Source organism: Scyliorhinus torazame, chromosome 15 (genome assembly GCF_047496885.1).
Source record: "Scyliorhinus torazame isolate Kashiwa2021f chromosome 15, sScyTor2.1, whole genome shotgun sequence".
In the NCBI taxonomy this organism is placed as follows: domain Eukaryota; kingdom Metazoa; phylum Chordata; class Chondrichthyes; order Carcharhiniformes; family Scyliorhinidae; genus Scyliorhinus; species Scyliorhinus torazame.
In genome coordinates, this window is record NC_092721.1 from 140,555,693 (window position 1) to 140,574,050 (window position 18,358).

Here is an 18,358-nt window from a genome sequence, read left to right on the forward strand (position 1 = left end):
TTCACAATGTTAAAAATTAATACCTTTGACATCTCTTGCTCCAACTGCAACTTTCTGTTTAGTTTCTGCTGATACGTTTTCATTATGTTTTCCACATGTTGTTCCATGAAAAATTTAAAAGCAAAAGGGGCGTAACTTTTAATTCTTGATTCCCTTTTCTCTTCATCTTTACTGTTTTTGCGAAATGGTACAGGCGATGTTTGAATGCGTTTTTTGTCCTTTCCCATCTTCTCCGATTTGTTAGGTTTGCTATTTTTCTCACTTTTTTCATTGCTGCTGTCCTCTGTTTTATTGCAAGTCAAACTGTGAACACCACGCATACCTTGCTCCATACCGATGCATAGACAGTTAGTATCAAATTGCTCTGCATTGTTCTGAAGTAACAAATGTTTCGGATATGGTGGTGGAGGGCATCTACGCTCTTTAATCGTGTAATCATCAGGCTCAAGAACATAGTTTGCAGCTCCACCGACTGCCAATGGTTTTTGCTCCATTACATCGCTGTTGTCTGGACCCTGATTCTGTAACCATGCTGGATGTGAAGGTGCCACAGCTGTCTGAGGCTCAGGTCTTGGAACTCGAATGCTCTTCACTGGTTGAAGAATAGGGGTTGATGTTACTGCTGTAATAGTGTTGCTGGTGTTTAGGGATGATTCCGTTTTGCTGGTCACAGCTTGTCTCATAGATGGTGAAGCCTGTAGTTGATTGTTGAATGAATTGGTTCGGCTTGGAATTTGGGTATCTGGCCGAAGATGGCCAGCTGGTCTTGGCAATGATTCTAGTCCAGTGTTCTGCAAGGAATCCCTCCTTGATGGAGATGGTACTTGCCAATGTTGAATCTGGGCAGGGTTTATATCAAAAATGTCCATGTTCAGGCTATTTCTTGAGGGTGTCATCATATTTGGGGCGAGCTCTGAAAACTCATTTCCAAATGGTGAAGGACTCTGTTGTCTATGATGGGACTGTGGTAAATATAAAACAGTTGGAGACTGCTGGAAGGTATGGCCAGGAATGCCTTGAGTAATGGAGCTTTTATTCTGAAGGCTTCCATAATTTCCCTCTTGTGTCTTGTTTTGGAAAGATGAACTTCTTTGGACAGCATAACCTAAAGAGACACTGTTTTCTCCTTGAACCATTAAATGTTGCCTCATATAATGTGGATTGTTTGACACCGAAGGGCTTTGCAATGTGATTGATTGGCTGCTGTGATTTGAGAGTGTGTAATTAATAATTTGAAGAGGTTGGCCACTTTCTCCTTTGGCTGAATATGCTTTTTGTTGGTGTTTAATATCACAAGCTGTGGATGGGAATATAGCATTCAATGGAGGATTCTGTCCACCAATTGCAGAGTGAGGTCCTATGGGAGAGCATCTCTGCCCTGGTGTGTTGACAGTCATAGCTTGTCCAGTGGCAACTAAAAAATTCATATTCGGTGCATTTGCATATTGCCGCGATATTTCACTATGTTTATTTCCACTTTCCGCTCCAGAATCTGCTACTTCATATATTGGATTTCCCATCTGGTGATAGGTGGACAAAGAGTCATTTGATCCTTCGAAACTTGGCCGACGATCAAGAGGATGTGGTCCAATGACTTTTCCTTAAAATAAACAAATGGATGACATTTTTATAACAATCCATTTCATGCAATTATCAAAGGCAGGCAAATGGTTCAAAATAAATCAAGTTGCTTGCCTGTTTGTATTACCATAAGATGCCTGATGCCCCAAAGATAATAGAGACTCAGCTTGATGCTTCAGTGAGTTTATTCAGTGAGTAGCTGGGTAGTACATACCAGGAAAGTCCCAGGCTTAATTACCAATGTCATCTCATTGGGAGCAGCAATCAGTCTCAGGACAGGGAATTAAACATTGTGTAGAAGTTCTGATTGTTACACAGTGACCCTGTTAGAACTATGTGTGTCTGTGCATGTATGTTAACCTGAGCCATTCTCATATATTTCAAAGAGCAGAGAAACAGCAACAGTAAGTCAGCCAGAGTGTATAGAAAGTGGGAAATGAGGCAAACTTAAGAAGAAAAATTCTAATCCATTATGATGAATTTTGTTTTTACCTGCAAAACACTTTTCCAAACAGGTGAGAAAAATATACATTTTAGAAGCAAGCCTGGCTTAGTATCAATCTGATCAGAGTCTGTTCTTAACAAGAACTTAATCCCAGTAGAAAACCTGTCCTAAAATTCAAAAATGGATAGATACAAACAAAACCTTGGATGTAAAAAATCCCAGATTCTTCTGTTTCTTACGAGATAAAATATATGAATGTTCATCCAAAATCCCTTAACTACTGGAACGTGGCTCTCAAGATTGCATAATTATTTTTATTCAGTTCCCTCTTATCTCTCCTACTCCCCTTCCAAGTACTGGCTCCTTGTTAGGTTACAGTTGTACGGAGCCATTCTAGTGGCCATTATTTGTTCCTCCCAAAATAATTGAGAGACTATTCAGCTACGCAAGGTATCTCAATCAAGCCTGATCTTGACATCACCCAATGTCCACATAAGGCATTTCCTTGAAAGCTTACCAAAAGGTTTGAGAGAAGAGAAAAATGAGCAAGAGCAGACAAAATCAAATACAGGAGAAGCTGAAAAAGTGGCACCAGAGTGAAAACAACACATAGGGAAGAGTAACAGAAGTTGAGGACTTTTAAAAAAATTATTCCGAAATGTCTTTCATTACAAGGCAAAACAAAAACATTTAACACTCTTGCAAAATACACCCACCCACAAACACCACCCCCCACCCCAACACCTTACACAGGAAAAACTTAATAAAAACCCAAACAGCACCCCCCTCCCAACAACTGACGTTGACTATTTCCCTGAAAAAGGGAGATGAAAGATAAAACCCTTCCACCGACCCCTTCAGAGTATACTTAACCTTCTGAAGATACAAAACTTCCATCAGATCACTGAGCCAGGTCAAGGCACTGGGCGGTGTCGGGGACCTCCATCCGATCTGAACTCGTCTCCGGGCTATTAACGAGGCAAAGGCGAGGACGTCCACCTTTACTCCTGTCTGCAGCACCGCAAATCCGATACACCAGAAGTAGCCACCAACGGGCACGGCCCCAGATGAATACTGTTCTGGGCCAGGGTTTCGAAAACTCTAAAGTATATTAGGGAGTTCATCTGACCTCTAACTGTTTATTGATTTTGGCTACGATGAGTACAAGAGCCTGCCTTTCAGGTGTTATTCAACAGTGATCTTAGACACTTTTAATCAAAAAACAAACTTTATTCTATGAATTTAGTAAACATTTGTATAAACACACACATAAAGACCCAACACAGCTACAGTAATCTATGTAGAACCATTCATGAATTCCCCCTTAACTGTTCCAATTCAATAACAAAATCCAAGTAAAACCAGAAATCTCTTTTCAAAGGTGTGGCCCAGCAGACGGCATTCTTACTGGTCTAAGACTTGTTAGGGATACTCTGTTCCCCCTTTCAAACAGCAGGTTTGACTTCCTTTCAGAAAGCAATTATCTCTTTTAAGTTACCAAATAGTCTGCAAACAGATTTTAAAATGTAGAGAGACACGTCTTTCGACCTGTGTAGTTCAAACCAGTCCAAACTCAAAACGAAAAAACTCAAAAAACTCAGAGCCACAGCCCAGCTCCACCCACACAATGACAATGACATCACTGAAGTCATGTGATAAGACAAAAAAAAAATATATTTTTAAAAATCTTTTTATTGGCTTTTCTCATATTTATAAACAGTTGTTACTTATATACATTACATTTTTCTTGCCCGCGCTAATTTGCTTTATTTTACAGAGAGATTTGTTTTGTCCTTCATTTGACTAACTGTGCGTACATTTTGCTGCCCTCTGGATCGGTCTATGATATTCCCCCCTTCCTCCCCCCCCCATTGGTTTCAGCACCCTTCCTCGTCTCTTGTGGTTTCCCCATTTTTCTTTCCCCCCCCCTCCCCCCCGGGTTGTGCAGTCCTTTGGTTCTTCATCTTTTTGGTTTTTTTTCCCCTAGCTTACTCCTCATTGCTGGCCTCGAACAGGTTTTTGAACAGGCTGAAGAACTGCCCCCAAGTATCCAGGAAGTCTTCCTCTGACCCTTGGATGACGTACTTAATCTTCTCCATGTGGAGAAATTCCGAGAGGTCAGCGAGCCAGTCTGCAGCTTTGGGTGGTGCTGCCGATCGCCAGCCGAGCAGGATTCTCCGGTGTGCGATTAGGGAAGCAAAAGCAAGGGCATTGGCCCCCTTCCCATGTGTAGCTCTGGCTGCTCCGATACCCCGAAGATTGCCACTATTGGGCATGGCTTCACCCTCACCCCAACTTTGGACATTGCCTCGGAGAAGGCTGTCCAGAACCCAGCAAGCTTGGGTCAAGCCCAAAACATGTGGGTGTGGTTGGCTGGGTCCCTCTGGCACCATTCACATTTGTCCTCCACCTCCGGGAAGAACCTGCTCATTCGGGTTTTGGTCAAGTGCGCTCTGTGCACCACTTTGAGCTGCATTAGGTGTAGTCTTGCAAAGGGAAGGTGGAGCTCACCCTGCTCAGGGCTCCGCTCCAGAGTCCCCATCCTACCTCTGTCCCCAGTTCGTCCTCCCATTTTTGTCTGGTCCCATCCAGTGGTGTTCGGGCTCTGTCCAGTAGCTGTCCGTATATTTTCCGACATAGCCCCTCCTTCTCGCTGCTTGTGCCTATCAGGTCCTCTAGTAGTGTGCTTTCTGGGGCCCGGGGATACCCTACTCTCTCTTTGCGGAGGAAGTGCTTTATTTGGAGGTGTCTCAATTCCTGTCCTCTTGCTAGTTTCCACTTCCCCGTCAGTTCGTCCAGTGTTGCCAGTCTGCGCCCTACGTAGAGGTCCCCGACCGTCAGTGTGCCTCCGTCATGCCTCCATCTTTTGAAGGTGGTATCTAGCATGGCTGGGGGGAATCTGTGATTGCCGCAGATGGGGGCCATAAAGAACATCTTGGTTATCCCGAAGTGCTGTCTCAACTGGGTCCACTTTCTCAGCGTGGCCGCTACCACAGGGCGTGTTGTGTATCTTGTTGAGGAGGATGGGAGTGCTGCTGTGGCCAGGGCCCGGAGGGTTGTTCCTTAACAGGATGCCTCCTCCATTTGTACCCAATATGTGTTGGGTTCTTGTACCCATCCCCTCACTTTTTGTGCCGTTGCTGCCCAGTGGTAGTATTGTAGATTCGGTACAGCTAGGCCCCCTCTGACTCTCCCTCTTTGTAGTGTCGGCTTGGGAATTCTCGGGTTCTGCACCCCCCCCCCCCCCCCCCAACCCCCCCCAACCCCACACACACAAACACCGTGATTAGCCTGTCTATGTTTTGGGAAAAGGCCTTGGGGATGAAGATCGGGATGAATCTAAACAGGAAGAGGAATCTTGGCAGTACATTCATCTTGATCGTCTGCACTCTTCCTGCCAGGGAGAGTGGGAGTGAGCCCCACCATTGAAGGTCTTTTCTTACTTCCTCCACCGGGCTGGTCAGGTTCCACTTGTGGATCTGTGTCCAGTCTCTGGTTATTTGGATCCCCAGGTAACGGAATCTGTTCTGAGCCATTTTGAATGGGAGCCCCTTCAGCTCTGTACCTCCCCCTTTTGGGTTCAAGAGTGAACAAGAGTGGGGACAGGGGGTAGCCCTGTCTTGTTCCTCTCTGTAGCTGGAAGTATTCAGGGCTGGTGTTAGTTCAGACACTCGCTTTGTGAGCATTGTACAGGAGCCTCACCCAGGTGGTGAATCCCGCTCCTAGCCCAAACCGTTCCAGTACCTCGAGGAGGTAGCTCCATTCGACTCTGTCAAGGGCCTTTTCTGCGTCCAGGGAGATGATCACCTCTGGTGTTCTCTCCCTGGGGGTGGTCATTATCACATTCAGCAGCCGCCTGATGTTCGCTGTGAGCTGCCTACCCTTGACAAAGCCCGTTTGGTCCTCTGTGACCACCTCTGGTACGCAGCACTCCAGCCTTTTGGCCAGGACCTTTGGGAGTATTTTCGCATCCACGTTCAGCAGTGAAATGGGTCTGTATGATCCACATTCCGTCAAGTCTTTATCTTTTTTGGTATCAGTGAAATTGTGGCCTGACCTAGCGTGGGGGGCAGGGGGGGCCAGTGAGTCCGCGAACATGTCCCTTAGGTGTGGGGCCAGGACTGATGCAAATTTTTTGTAGAAGTCTCCCGGGAACCCGTCGGGTCCCAGTGCCTTCCCCGCCTGCATGGAGCTGATGCTCTCCATGATTTCTCCCAGATCTATTGGTGCTTCCAGCTCCCCCCATCTGTCTTCCCCCACCACTGGTAGTTCCAGTCTGCCTAGGAACTGTTTCATTCCCGCATCCACGTCGGGGGGCCCGGTGGTGTACAGTCTCCAGTAGAAGGTCTCGAATGCCCGATTGACCTCCTTTGGCTCTGTTACCAGTCTGCCTTTGCTATCTTTAACCTACGCTATTTCCCACATGGCTGCCTGCTTTCTCAGCTGGTGAGCCAATAGGCGGCCAGCTTTGTCTCCGTGTTCATAGAAGGTGCCGGGTGGGAGAATCGCTGGGGCGCCGCGCGAGTCCTGCCACGCCGCCCCGACACCGCACGCGATTCTCCCCGCCCCCCCAAACCAGCGCCACAAGAATTTGCTTTTATTTTTCCCCGCTTCCTCTCCTTTTTTTCCCCCCCTCATTCTCACTGGGTCAGGAGGCTTTGGGAGAGAAGTCTCCTGGTGCGGAGCGGAGTCCCTCTTTGTCTCGCCGCTCACCACATGGTCGCTGCCGGTCCATTGCGGGGCAGGGGACCCTCACTCTCTCTCCTGCTCGTTGGCCCCGCTGGCTCCGCTCTCGAGCGCTTCTTCTCAGGCTTTGCGTTCCGGGCTGCCGTTTCTCTTCTGCCGCCCACGTTCTGCTGGGGGGGGGGGGCTGGCTCGGTTGGGCAAGCTCGCAGGCTTGCGCTAGTTCTGTTCGGGGACGCGACTCTCCTCGGGCGCTTCGGAGCCTCCGGTTCCTCCCGCACCTTTTTTTCTTCCTTTTTTTTATATTCTCCGGCTCCTCTCGCACACTTATTTCTCCCGTCGGTCCGGTCCCTTGTGGCTTTTTTTTCTTCCTGTACGTACCTTCAGGGGAGCGCTTTGTGGCTTCTTTCTTTTTTTATATATATAAAAAATAACAAGAATAAAAATACCCCCGGGACTAAACAAACAAAACAAAATAAAACCCTGAAAGTTTAGTCCTTTAGCGGGAGCTGCCCTGTGCACGTCTTCCCCCTACAAAGCGCTACCGGAAGTCCCCACAAAAATATTTCTTAAAGGGACACTCCCATGACATCTCCCTCAAGAAAAAAAAATAAACCATCAACATCAAAGACGGTTGCATTGGATTCTGAGAAAGCGTTTGACAGGGTAGAATGGGGGTACTTGATGGCAGTTCTGGAGCGGTTTGGGATTGGTCCACAATTTGTGGACTGGGTAAAGCTACTGTATAAGAAGCCGAGGGCGAGCGTCCACACAAATAACATCAGCTCAAGATTCTTTTCTCTCCACTGTGGGACTAGGCAGGGATGTCCTATGTCCCCCCTGCTGTTTGCACTCGCGAATGAGCCGTTGGCCATCGCATTAAGAAGTTCAGGGGTATGGAAAGGGATAGTGCGAGGCGGGGGGAATAGAGCATAGGGTGTCCTTATATGCTGATGACTTGCTGCTATACGTGTCGGAACCAAGTGTGTCAATAGGGGGAGCATTGGAGCTGATTCGAGTATTTGGGTCTTTCTCGGGGTACAAATTAAATCTAGACAAGAGTGAGTATTTTGTGCGGTCTCGGCCGGGGATGGCGGCAGGGGTGAGGGGGCTGCCATTCCGTAGGGTAGGGACACACTTTATATACCTGGGGGTGTAGGTTGCTCGGGATTGGGGGTGGGCTCTGTAATTACAACATTTCCAGTTTGCTGGGGAAAGTGAAAGCTGATCTGGCAAGGTGGGATGGTCTCCCTCTGTCACTGGCGGGTCAGGTACAGGCGGTTAAAATGAACGTGTTGCCGCGATTTCTGTTTATTTTCCAATGCCTGCTGGTTTTCCTGCCAAAGTTATTTTTTAGAGAGATTGAAGGAGTGATTACATCGTTCATATGGGGAGGGAAGGTGGCCAGAGTTAGAAAGACGCTGCTACAGAGGGGAAGGCAGGCAGGGGGTTTGGGTCTTCCGAACCTGATGTATTATTGCTGGGCGACGAATGTGAAGGTGTGGAGCTGGGTCAGAAGGATTGATTCCCAGTGGGTCAGAATGGAGGAAAGTTTGTGTAGGGGATCGGGATTGAAGATTGAAGGCGCTAGCAACAGCGCCGCTCCCGATGGCCCCGGGGAAATACTCAGGGAGTCCGATAATAATAGCTTCATTGAGAATTTGGAGGCAGTTTCGCCAACACTTCGGGTTGGGGGCAGGGTCAAGGGAAATGCCGATTCGGGGGAACCACAGATTTGAGCCAGGGAAGTGGGACGGAAATTTTAGGAAATGGGAGAAGGGGATTAAGACACTAAAAGATTTGTTTCTTGGGGGTCGGTTTGCAGGATTGAAAGAGCTGGGAACGAAGTATGGGTTGGAGCATGGGGGAAATGTTTAGATACATGCAGGTTCGAGATTTTGCCAGGAAGGAGATACAGAGCTTCCCGGTGGAAGGAGTGGAAGGAGGTTTTTAGGGTAATCTCTAAAGTGGTGCACGTGAAACTGGACCCGGGCCTTCGGGAGGCCATGGGCGCGATTCTCCACTCCCACGCCGGTTGGGAGAATCGCCTGGGCCGCCAAGATTTCCCGGGACGCCCTCCCGCGATTCTCCCAAGCTCGGTCGAGTTTCGTGGGCCGCAGGCCGGAGAATCGCCGGAGACACCGAAAATGGCGATTCTCCGGCACCCCCGCTATTCTGAGGTCCGGATGAGCCGAGCGGTCAGGCCAAAACGGCGGGTTCCCCCCGGCGCCGTCCACACCTGGTCGCTGCAGTCGTGAGCGGTGCGTGAACGCTGGGGGGGGGGCGGCCTGCGGGGGGGCGAGGGGGGATCCTACACCGGGGGGTACTTCAGATGTGGGGTGGCCCGTGATCGGTGCCCACCGATCGTCGGGCCGTCCTCTCTGAAGGAGGACCTCCTTCCTTCCGCGGCCCCGCAAGATCCGTCCGTCATCTTCTTGTGGGGCGGACTTAGAGAGGACGGCAACCACGCATGCGCGGGTTGGCGCCGGGCAACCAGCGCATGCGCGGATGATGCCCGTTATGCGGCGCCGGCCGCGTCATCTATGCACCGCCGCTTTTACGCGGGCGACAAGGCCTGGCGTGTGTAGATGACGCGGCCTCGATCCTGCCCTATTGTCAGGGCCTGAATCGGTCAGGACCGGGGCCGTTTCGGCGCGGGAGTGGAGAATCCCGCCCACGGGTGTCAGACCAGGCGGGGTTGGAAATGGGTGGGGAGGCAGATGTTGTAGCCTTCGCCTCGTTGATCACCCGAAGGTGCATTCTGTGCCCTGGCGTGGCGGGGGGACCTGTTGGAATTCTTGACTCTTGAGAAGGTTAAGTTTGAACTGAGGGAAGGATGGAGGGGTTCTACAATTCATGGGCATTATTCATTATGCACTCTCGAGAATTGGATAACATCGAACATTAGGCGTTGGGAGGAGGGGGACTGTATGTGTCAATGGTGACTATGGGTGATTTCTTTTTTAAAATAAATTTAGAGTACCCAATTTATTTTTTCGAATTAAGGGGCGATTTAGCGTGGCCAATCCACCTACACTGCACATCTTTGGGTTGTGGGGGCGAAACCCACGCAAACACGGGGAGGATGTGCAAACTTCACACGGACAGTGACCCAGAGCTGGGATTCGAACCTGAGACCTCGGCGCCGTGAGTCAGCAGGGCTAACCCACTGCGCTACTGTGCTGGACCCAACTATGGGTGCTTTCTGATTTGTTTGTGTTAACATGCGGGCAGTTGTTTGGGGGTTGGTGGGAGGATGGGATTGTTGTTGATGTGGGGATTGACATTATATTCGTTGCTGCTTATTGTTTATTGTTGGTGGGCGTAAATTTGGGAGAAAATGTGAGAAAAGGTGGAGAATAAAAATTTTTTTTTTTTTAAACTTCAAAGATGCTTTCATTTTTCACCTTTTCACTTGCCCATTAATAACCATTGACAATAAACTTACATTTTTTAAACAAACACAAAACAGGCAAACATTGATAATAATAGTCCATTTTAATTCTTTGTCTTCCTGCAAGTGGAATCAAAGAACAAAGAACAAAGAAAAGTACAGCACAGGAACAGGCCCTTCGGCCCTCCAAGCCCGTGCCGACCATGCTGCCCGACTAAACTACAATCTTCTACACTTCCTGGGTCCGTATCCCTCTATTCCCATCCTATTCATGTATTTGTCAAGACGCCCCTTGAATGTCACTATCGTCCCTGCTTCCACCACCTCCTCAGGTAGCGAATTCCAGGCACCCACTACCCTCTGTGTAAACAACTTGCCTCGGACATCTACTCTAAACCTTGCCCCTCGCACCTTAAACCTATGCCCCCTAGTAATTGACCCCTCTACCCTGGGGAAAAGCCTCTGACTATCTACTCTGTCTATGCCCCTCATAATTTTGTAGACCTCTATCAGGTCGCCCCTCAACCTCCGTCGTTCCAGTGAGAACAAACCGAGTTTATTCAACCGCTGCTCATAGCTAATGCCCTCCATACCAGGCAACATCCTGGTAAATCTCTTATGCACCCTCTCTAAAGCCTCCACATCCTTCTGGTAGTGTGGCGACCAGAATTGAACACTATACTCCAAGTGTGGCCTAACTAAGGTTCTATACAGCTGCAACATGACTTGCCAATTTGTACACTCAATGCCCCGGCCAATGAAGGCAAGCATGTCGTATGCCTTCTTGACTACCTTCTCCACCTGTGTTGCCCCTTTCAGTGACCTGTGGACCTGTACTCCTGGATCTCTCTGACTTTCAATATTCTGGAGGGTTCTACCATTCACTGTATATTCCCCTACCTGCATTAGACCTTCCAAAATGCATTAACTCACATTTGTCCGGATTAAACTCCATCTGCCATCTCTCCGCCCAAGTCTCCAAACGGTCTAAATCCTGCTGTATCCTCTGACAGTCCTCATTGCTATCCGCAATTCCACCAACCTTTGTGTCATTTGCAAACTTACTAATCAGATCAGTTACATTTTCCTCCAAATCATTTATATATACTACGAACAGCAAAGGTCCCAGCACTAATCCCTGCGAACACCACTAGTCACAGCCCTCCAATCAGAAAAGCACCCTTCCATTGCTACTCTCTGCCTTTTATGACCTAGCCAGTTCTGTATCCACCTTGCCAGCTCACCCCTGATCCCATGTGACTTCACCTTTTGCACCAGTCTACCATGAGGGACCTTGTCAAGGGCCTTACTGAAGTCCATATAGACAACATCCACTGCCCTACCTGCATCAATCATCTTTGTGACCTCTTCGAAAAACTCTATCAAGTTAATGAGACACGACCTCCCCTTCACAAAACCATGCTGCCTCTCACTAATACGTCCATTTGCTTCCAAATGGGAGTAGATCCTGTCTCGAAGAATTCTCTCCAGTAATTTCCCTACCACTCATGTAAGGCTCACCGGCCTGTAGTTCTCTGGATTATCCTTGCTGCCCTTCTTAAACAAAGGAACAACATTGGCTATTCTCCAGTCCTCCGGGACATCACCTGAAGACAGTGAGAATCCAAAGATTTCTGTCAAGGCCTCAGCAATTTCCTCTCTAGCCTCCTTCAGTATTCTGGGGTAGATCCCATCAGGCCCTGGGGACTTATCTACCTTAATATTTTTCAAGATTTTCCTGGGTCTTTGAGAAGGTGACTGAACAGGTAGATGAGGGTAGAGCAGTTGATGTGGTGTATATGGATTTCAGCAAAGCGTTTGATAAGGTTCCCCACGGTAGGCTATTGCAGAAAATACGGAGGCTGGGGATTGAGGGTGATTTAGAGATGTGGATCAGAAATTGGCTCGCTGAAAGAAGACAGAGGGTGGTGGTTGATGGGAAATGTTCAGAATGGAGTACAGTCACAAGTGGAGTACCACAAGGATCTGTTCTGGGGCCGTTGCTGTTTGTCATTTTTATCAATGACCTAGAGGAAGGCGCAGAAGGGTGGGTGAGTAAATTTGCAGACGATACTAAAGTCGGTGGTGTTGTCGATAGTGTGGAAGGATGTAGCAGGTTACAGAGGGATATAGATAAGCTGCAGAGCTGGGCTGAGAGGTGGCAAATGGAGTTTAATGTAGAGAAGTGTGAGGTGATTCACTTTGGAAGGAATAACAGGAATGCGGAATATTTGGCTAATGGTAAAGTTCTTGAAAGTGTGGATGAGCAGAGGGATCTAGGTGTCCATGTACATAGATCCCTGAAAGTTGCCACCCAGGTTGATAGGGTTGTGAAAAAGGCCTATGGAGTGTTGGCCTTTATTGGTAGAGGGATTGAGTTCCGGAGTCGGGAGGTCATGTTGCAGCTGTACAGAACTCTGGTTCGGCCGCATTTGGAGTATTGCGTACAGTTCTGGTCACCGCATTATAGGAAGGACATGGAGGCTTTGGAGCGGGTGCAGAGGAGATTTACCAGGATGTTGCCTGGTATGGAGGGAAAATCTTATGAGGAAAGGCTGATGGACTGGAGGTTGTTTTCGTTGGAGAGAAGAAGGTTAAGAGGAGACTTAATAGAGGCATACAAAATGATCAGGGGGTTAGATAGGGTGGACAGTGAGAGCCTTCTCCCGCGGATGGAAACGGCTGGTACGAGGGGACATAGCTTTAAACTGAGGGGTAATAGATATAGGACAGAAGTCAGAGGTAGGTTCTTTACGCAAAGAGTAGTGAGGCCGTGGAATGCCCTACCTGCTACAGTAGTGAACTCGCCAACATTGAGGGCATTTAAAAGTTTATTGGATAAACATATGGATGATAATGGCATAGTGTAGGTTAGATGGCTTTTGTTTCGGTGCAACATCGTGGGCCGAAGGGCCTGTACTGCGCTGTATTGTTCTATGTTCTATGTTCTAAGATGCCCAACACCTCGTCTTTTTGGATCTCAATGTGACCCAGGCTATCTACACACCCTTCTCCCAACTCAACATCCACCAATTCCTTCTCTTTGGTGAATACTGAAGCAAAGTATATCCTTCTTGATTGACAGTCACTTTGGACAAAAAGGTCCCTGCACAATCCATCCATTTCTCTATGCCACGGCATCTTTCTTTAAGGTCAGGTACTTTTGTTCAATCCGATCACTAAGCCTCTTGTAATTCTCCAACACAGGAGCAGTGGTTGACACAGCCTTCAGGCCTTCAAATGCCTGCTGATACACTGCTGTCCACTGATATTTGTTACGCTTCTTCAGCAAGTCCGTCAGTGGAGCAACCATGCTGCTAAAAGTCAGCACAAATTTACGGTAAAAACCACTCGTGCCAAGAAATCGCATTATTTTCCTTTGTGTCGAGGGTATTGGAAACTCCCCAATAACTTTTGTTTTCACATATGGGACCATTTGTCCATGTCCAATTGTATGACCAAGAAACGTGACTTGGGCTTTTCCAAACTTACTTTTGGCTAGCTTTACCACCAAACCCGTCTCCTGAAGTCGATTGAATAACTCCATCAGATGCTTCAAATGTTCTTTCCATGTCTGACTAAAAATCACCAGATCGTCGATGTATACCGCACAATTGGGTAATTCTGAAATAACTTTGTTAGTTAACAGTTGCAATATGGCTGGAGCGTTTTTCATGCTAAATGGCATAACTTTGAATTGGTAGATACCATTTGGAGTCACAAAAGCTGAAATCTCCTTCGCCCTTTCAGATTAAGGTACCTGCCAGTAACCTTTAAGTAAATCCAGTTTGGAGATAAAAGCTGATTGTCCCATATTCTCAATGCAATCCTCCAACCGTGGGATTGGATAAGAGTCTGTTCTTGTAACTGCATTAACCTTTCTATAGTCCACACACAATCGTTGGGTACCATTCGGTTTCGGTACCATCACTATGGATGAACTCCATTGGCTGCAACATCACTTCAATTATGCCATTTTTAAGCATACTTTCAAGTTCTTTTTGAGCCTGTGCCAATTTTAGAGGGTTAAGTGTATCTGGATGTTGTTTAATTGGAACAGCATTTCCCACATCTACATCATGTATAACCATTTTAGTACTTCCCAACTTATTTCCATAAACTTGCCCATGTGATATTAATAACTCTTTCAGGTCAGTTCATTTTTCCTCTGTTTCCCGCCTCATCCTCCACCTGTTCTTGTTCTTTTCCAACCATCTAATCAAATATCATTTCTGATAACTCAACCTCAAATTTATCTTTACTCTTTGATTTCTCCTCGTGTCTTAACCTGTGACTTTGCGACCTTGTTATTACACAATCAGGAAAAATCCCAGAATATTCATCCTTCAACAATTCAGTTGTTTGATTTTTCCACTGAGTTATCAACCACAGTAGGCATCACTCCCGCCTGCGATCCAGCTACATCATTACCCAAAATAAACTGTATTCCTGGACAAGAAAGTTTCTCGATTACTGCTACTACCACTTCACCACTCTTCTCTGGACATTCCAGCCTCACCTTGATTTGATTTGATTTATTGTCACATGTACCGAAGTACAGTGAAAAGTACCGAAGTACAGTGAAAAGTATTTTTCTGCTACCGAGGGAACGTATACAGTACATACATAGTAGACAAAAGAATAATCAACAGAGAACATTGACAAATGGTACACCGACAAATTGGTCACAGTGCGGAACAAGGGGCCAAACAAAGCAAATACATGAGCAAGAGCAGCATAGGGCGTCATGAATAGTGTTCTTACAGGGAACAGATCAGCCCGAGGAGGAGTCGTTGAGGAGTCTTGTAGCTGTGCGGAAGAAGCTGTTCCTATGTCTGGATGTGCGGGTCTTCAGACTTCTGTACCTTCTGCCTGTTGGAAGGGTCTGGAAGAAGGCAATGCCTGGGTGGGAGGGATCTCTGATAATGCTGTCTGCCTTCCTGAGGCAGCGGGAGGTGTATACAGAATCAATGTGGGGGTGGAAAGCTTGTGTGATGCGTTGGGCTGAGTTCAACACACTCTGCAGTTTCTTGCGATCTTGGACCAATCAGTTGCCATACCAGGCTGTGATGCAGCCGGATAGGACGCTCCCTATCGCACATCTGCAACAATTTGTGAGAGTCGGTGCAGACATGCCAAATTTCTTTAGCTTCCGTAGGAAGTTGAGACGTTGTTGTGCTTTCTTGACTGTTGCATCAATGTGAGTAGGCCAGGACAGACTGTTGGTGATGGTGACCCCCAGGAACATAAAGCTATCGACCATCCCCAATTCGGAGCCATTGATGCAGGCGGGAGTGTGTCATGCTGCGCTTCCTGAAGTCGATGATCAGTTCCTTGGTCTTTCCAACATTTAGAGAGAGGTTGTTTTCGGTACACCATGGAACCAAGTGATTTATCTCCCTCCTGTAGTCTGATTTGTCGTTGTTTGAGATACCGCCCACCACAGTTGTATCATCCGCAAACTTATAGATTGAGTTGGAGTTAAATCTTGCCACACAGTCATTTGTGGATAGGGAGTACAGTAGAGGACTGAGCACACATCCTTGCGGGGCTCCGGTGTTGAGGACTATTGTGGAGGAGGTGCTGTTGCCTATCCTGACAGATTGCGGTCTGTTGGTGAGGAAGTCGAGGATCCAGCTGCACAGGGAGGGGTCAAGTCCAAGATTGCAGAGTTTGGTTATTAGGCTTGTCGGGATAGTGGTGTTGAAGGCGGAGCTTTAGTCGATGAACAGCAGTCTGACATAGGTGGCCTTGTCGTCGAGGTGTTCGAGTGTTGATTGTAGAGCCAGGGAGATAGCTTCTGCTGTGGACCCGTTGCAGTGATAGGCAAACTTATATTAAGGAACGCTACTCTTCTCACCCTGAATTCCACATATTCCCACCTTTTCTGGCAATATCCCTCCAAACTACATAACTCCTCATCTCTTACCATCAAAGATTGACTAGCTCCCGTATCTCTTAAAATTCTGACTTCCTTACCTACTCCTTCTGGTGCACATGAGTAACCTTTACCGACACAAGTAAATTTTTTAAAGAGATCTGGCACCTTCCTATCAATCACCGCTTGATCAGGCTGTACATTCTTTTGCACATCCTTCGCTTCAATTGGGCTTTCCTTTGCCACTTTAACAAACCCCACTGGCTTATCCTGGTTTACCACATCAGCCTTCACAGTGCTTTTCTTCAACCCCCAACACTGTGACTTTACATGGCCTAGTTTATTACAGTAAAAACATCTGAAAGTTTTCATTTCTCTTCCACTCTCCTGGATTGCTTTTTTAATCTGAGGTAGACTATCCTTATTATCTCCCATTAAATCCCCTTTCCCTTTACCACTTGAGTATTTATCTTTTCCCCAGTTTCTATCCCTCATCAGCTGAAACTGATGTCGGAGACCAAACTTTGATTTATGAACTAATTCATAATCATCTGCCATTTCTGCTGCTAATCTCGCAGTTTTTAAAAAAAAAATTATTCTACATTTTCACATTTTCGTTCAAAGATTTACACCCTACCCACAAACAGTAAATGGTAACAAATACAAAATCAATCCCCTGAACAATACCAATGATCCCATCCTCCCACCACCCCAAACAATGGGCCACCTGTCAATATATGCATCCAATAAACCAAACCCTCCCACGGTGGAAACAGAAAACAAAGGAGAAAAAGAAAAAGGAGTCCGGGACCGCCCATGGTCACCATTGACCTATAGAGTCCACTCCCCCTCCCCCCTACACTCAACGCCATCCAGCCTCTGAAAGAACACCGTACATGATACCCAAGAGTTGTTACCCCCCCCCCCTCAAAGTCTCCAGCTCCGCCCGTCCACTGCCTCTTGTAAAACTCCTCCTCCCAACCTCTTTTCCTTCCCCCCAACTTTCCACCCCGGCTAGACCACTCGGACCCTGTTCTGCCAGGCTCCGATGGCCGCAGCCCCTCCCCCCACCTCACTCCCATTCACTGGCCGGCTTAAACCGGCCAGCGTGGAGGCCCCCGCCCGGGTCCCTTTCCCGGCCCTAGGAAAGTCCAGAGATCCCCTTTTAGCACACACACCCCGCATATCCACCTACACCACAAAGAGCCCTCATTTCGAGTGAAAGTCCCATCCCTTCCCTTGTCCAAATATATACATCATTGGCTCCTTTAGCCCCTACACCCGCACGCAGTGAAACAAAAAAGAAGAAAATACAGTCATGAGGTTACATCGGCACATGGCCATTTCTCAATTTGTCAGTTCTGCCACAGTCCTTCTGCCTTTGCAAACTCCTCCGCTGCTCCAGCCGTTCCAAAATAAAAGTCCCTGAGCTTATTAGTCACCCTCAGCATCACTGGATATACAATGCCGCACTGCACCTTGCTAATGTACCCGGTTCACCCGGTTGAAGGCAGCCCGCCTCCTCGCCAGCTCTACCGTAAAGTCCTGGTATACACGTATACCAGCTCCAGCCCACTGCACCACCCGCTTCTGTTTGGCCAAGCTCAGGACCTTCTCCTTCACACTGTACCTACGGAAGCACAGAGTCACTGCCCTTGGCGGCCCACTCGTCTTTGGTACAGGCCTCCACGACCGATGAGCCCGATCCAGTTCATATCGGGAGGGATCCTCCCCCTCCCCCAATAGTTTCACCAGCATCGCGGCAAAATACTCAGTCGGCTTTGGTCCTTCAACTCCTTCGGGCAGCCCCACAATCCTCAAATTCTGTCGCCTGGATCTGTTTTCCAGGTCTTCCATTTTTCCTCGCAGATCCTTGTTAATGTCCATCACCTTCCGCATCTCCTTCCCCATCGAGGCAAGTTGGTCACCGTGCTGCAATAACGTCTCCTCCACTTCCGTCAGCCTCCCCTTGCTCTCGCACCTCCGCCACTGCGCTCGCCACCGCCGTCATCACCGGGGAAATCGCCTCCTCCACCAGCGCACTCAAAACCTCCCTCATCTCCTTCCTCACCGTCTCCATGCATTTCGCAAACTGCCTTTCGAATTCCGCAGCCATCACCTTAGTTATTCCTTCAGCCGTAAGCACTGCGGCCTCCCCTGGTGCTCCAGCCTCCATTTTCTTTACTGACCCCGCGGTGACCTTTCCACTCACCGACAGACTTTCAGCCGCTTTTTTCATGGCCGTTATTTTGCTGGTCTTCGACATTCCCCTCCTCTGTGCTGTCTCCCAACTTTTACTGCCTTCGCTGGCCCTAGGACCGGGCGTTAACCCCCGACAATGCCGTTCCTGAACGGGAGCCCTCCAACGCGCGGCTGC

The 18,358-nt window shown here is 48.0% G+C and overlaps 1 protein-coding gene across 4 annotated transcripts in view; it reads right to left on the reverse strand.

Annotated features, from left to right (window-relative positions):
- lats2 (large tumor suppressor kinase 2) overlaps positions 1-18,358 on the reverse strand; it is a 191,339-nt gene that overhangs the window by 77,459 nt on the left and 95,522 nt on the right. For all 4 annotated transcript variants that reach the window (XM_072476837.1, XM_072476840.1, XM_072476838.1 and 1 more), the window contains exon 4: positions 24-1,600. In XM_072476837.1, coding sequence (XP_072332938.1) covers positions 24-1,600 — 1,577 coding nt within the window. The remainder of the gene's footprint in view (positions 1-23; positions 1,601-18,358) is intronic.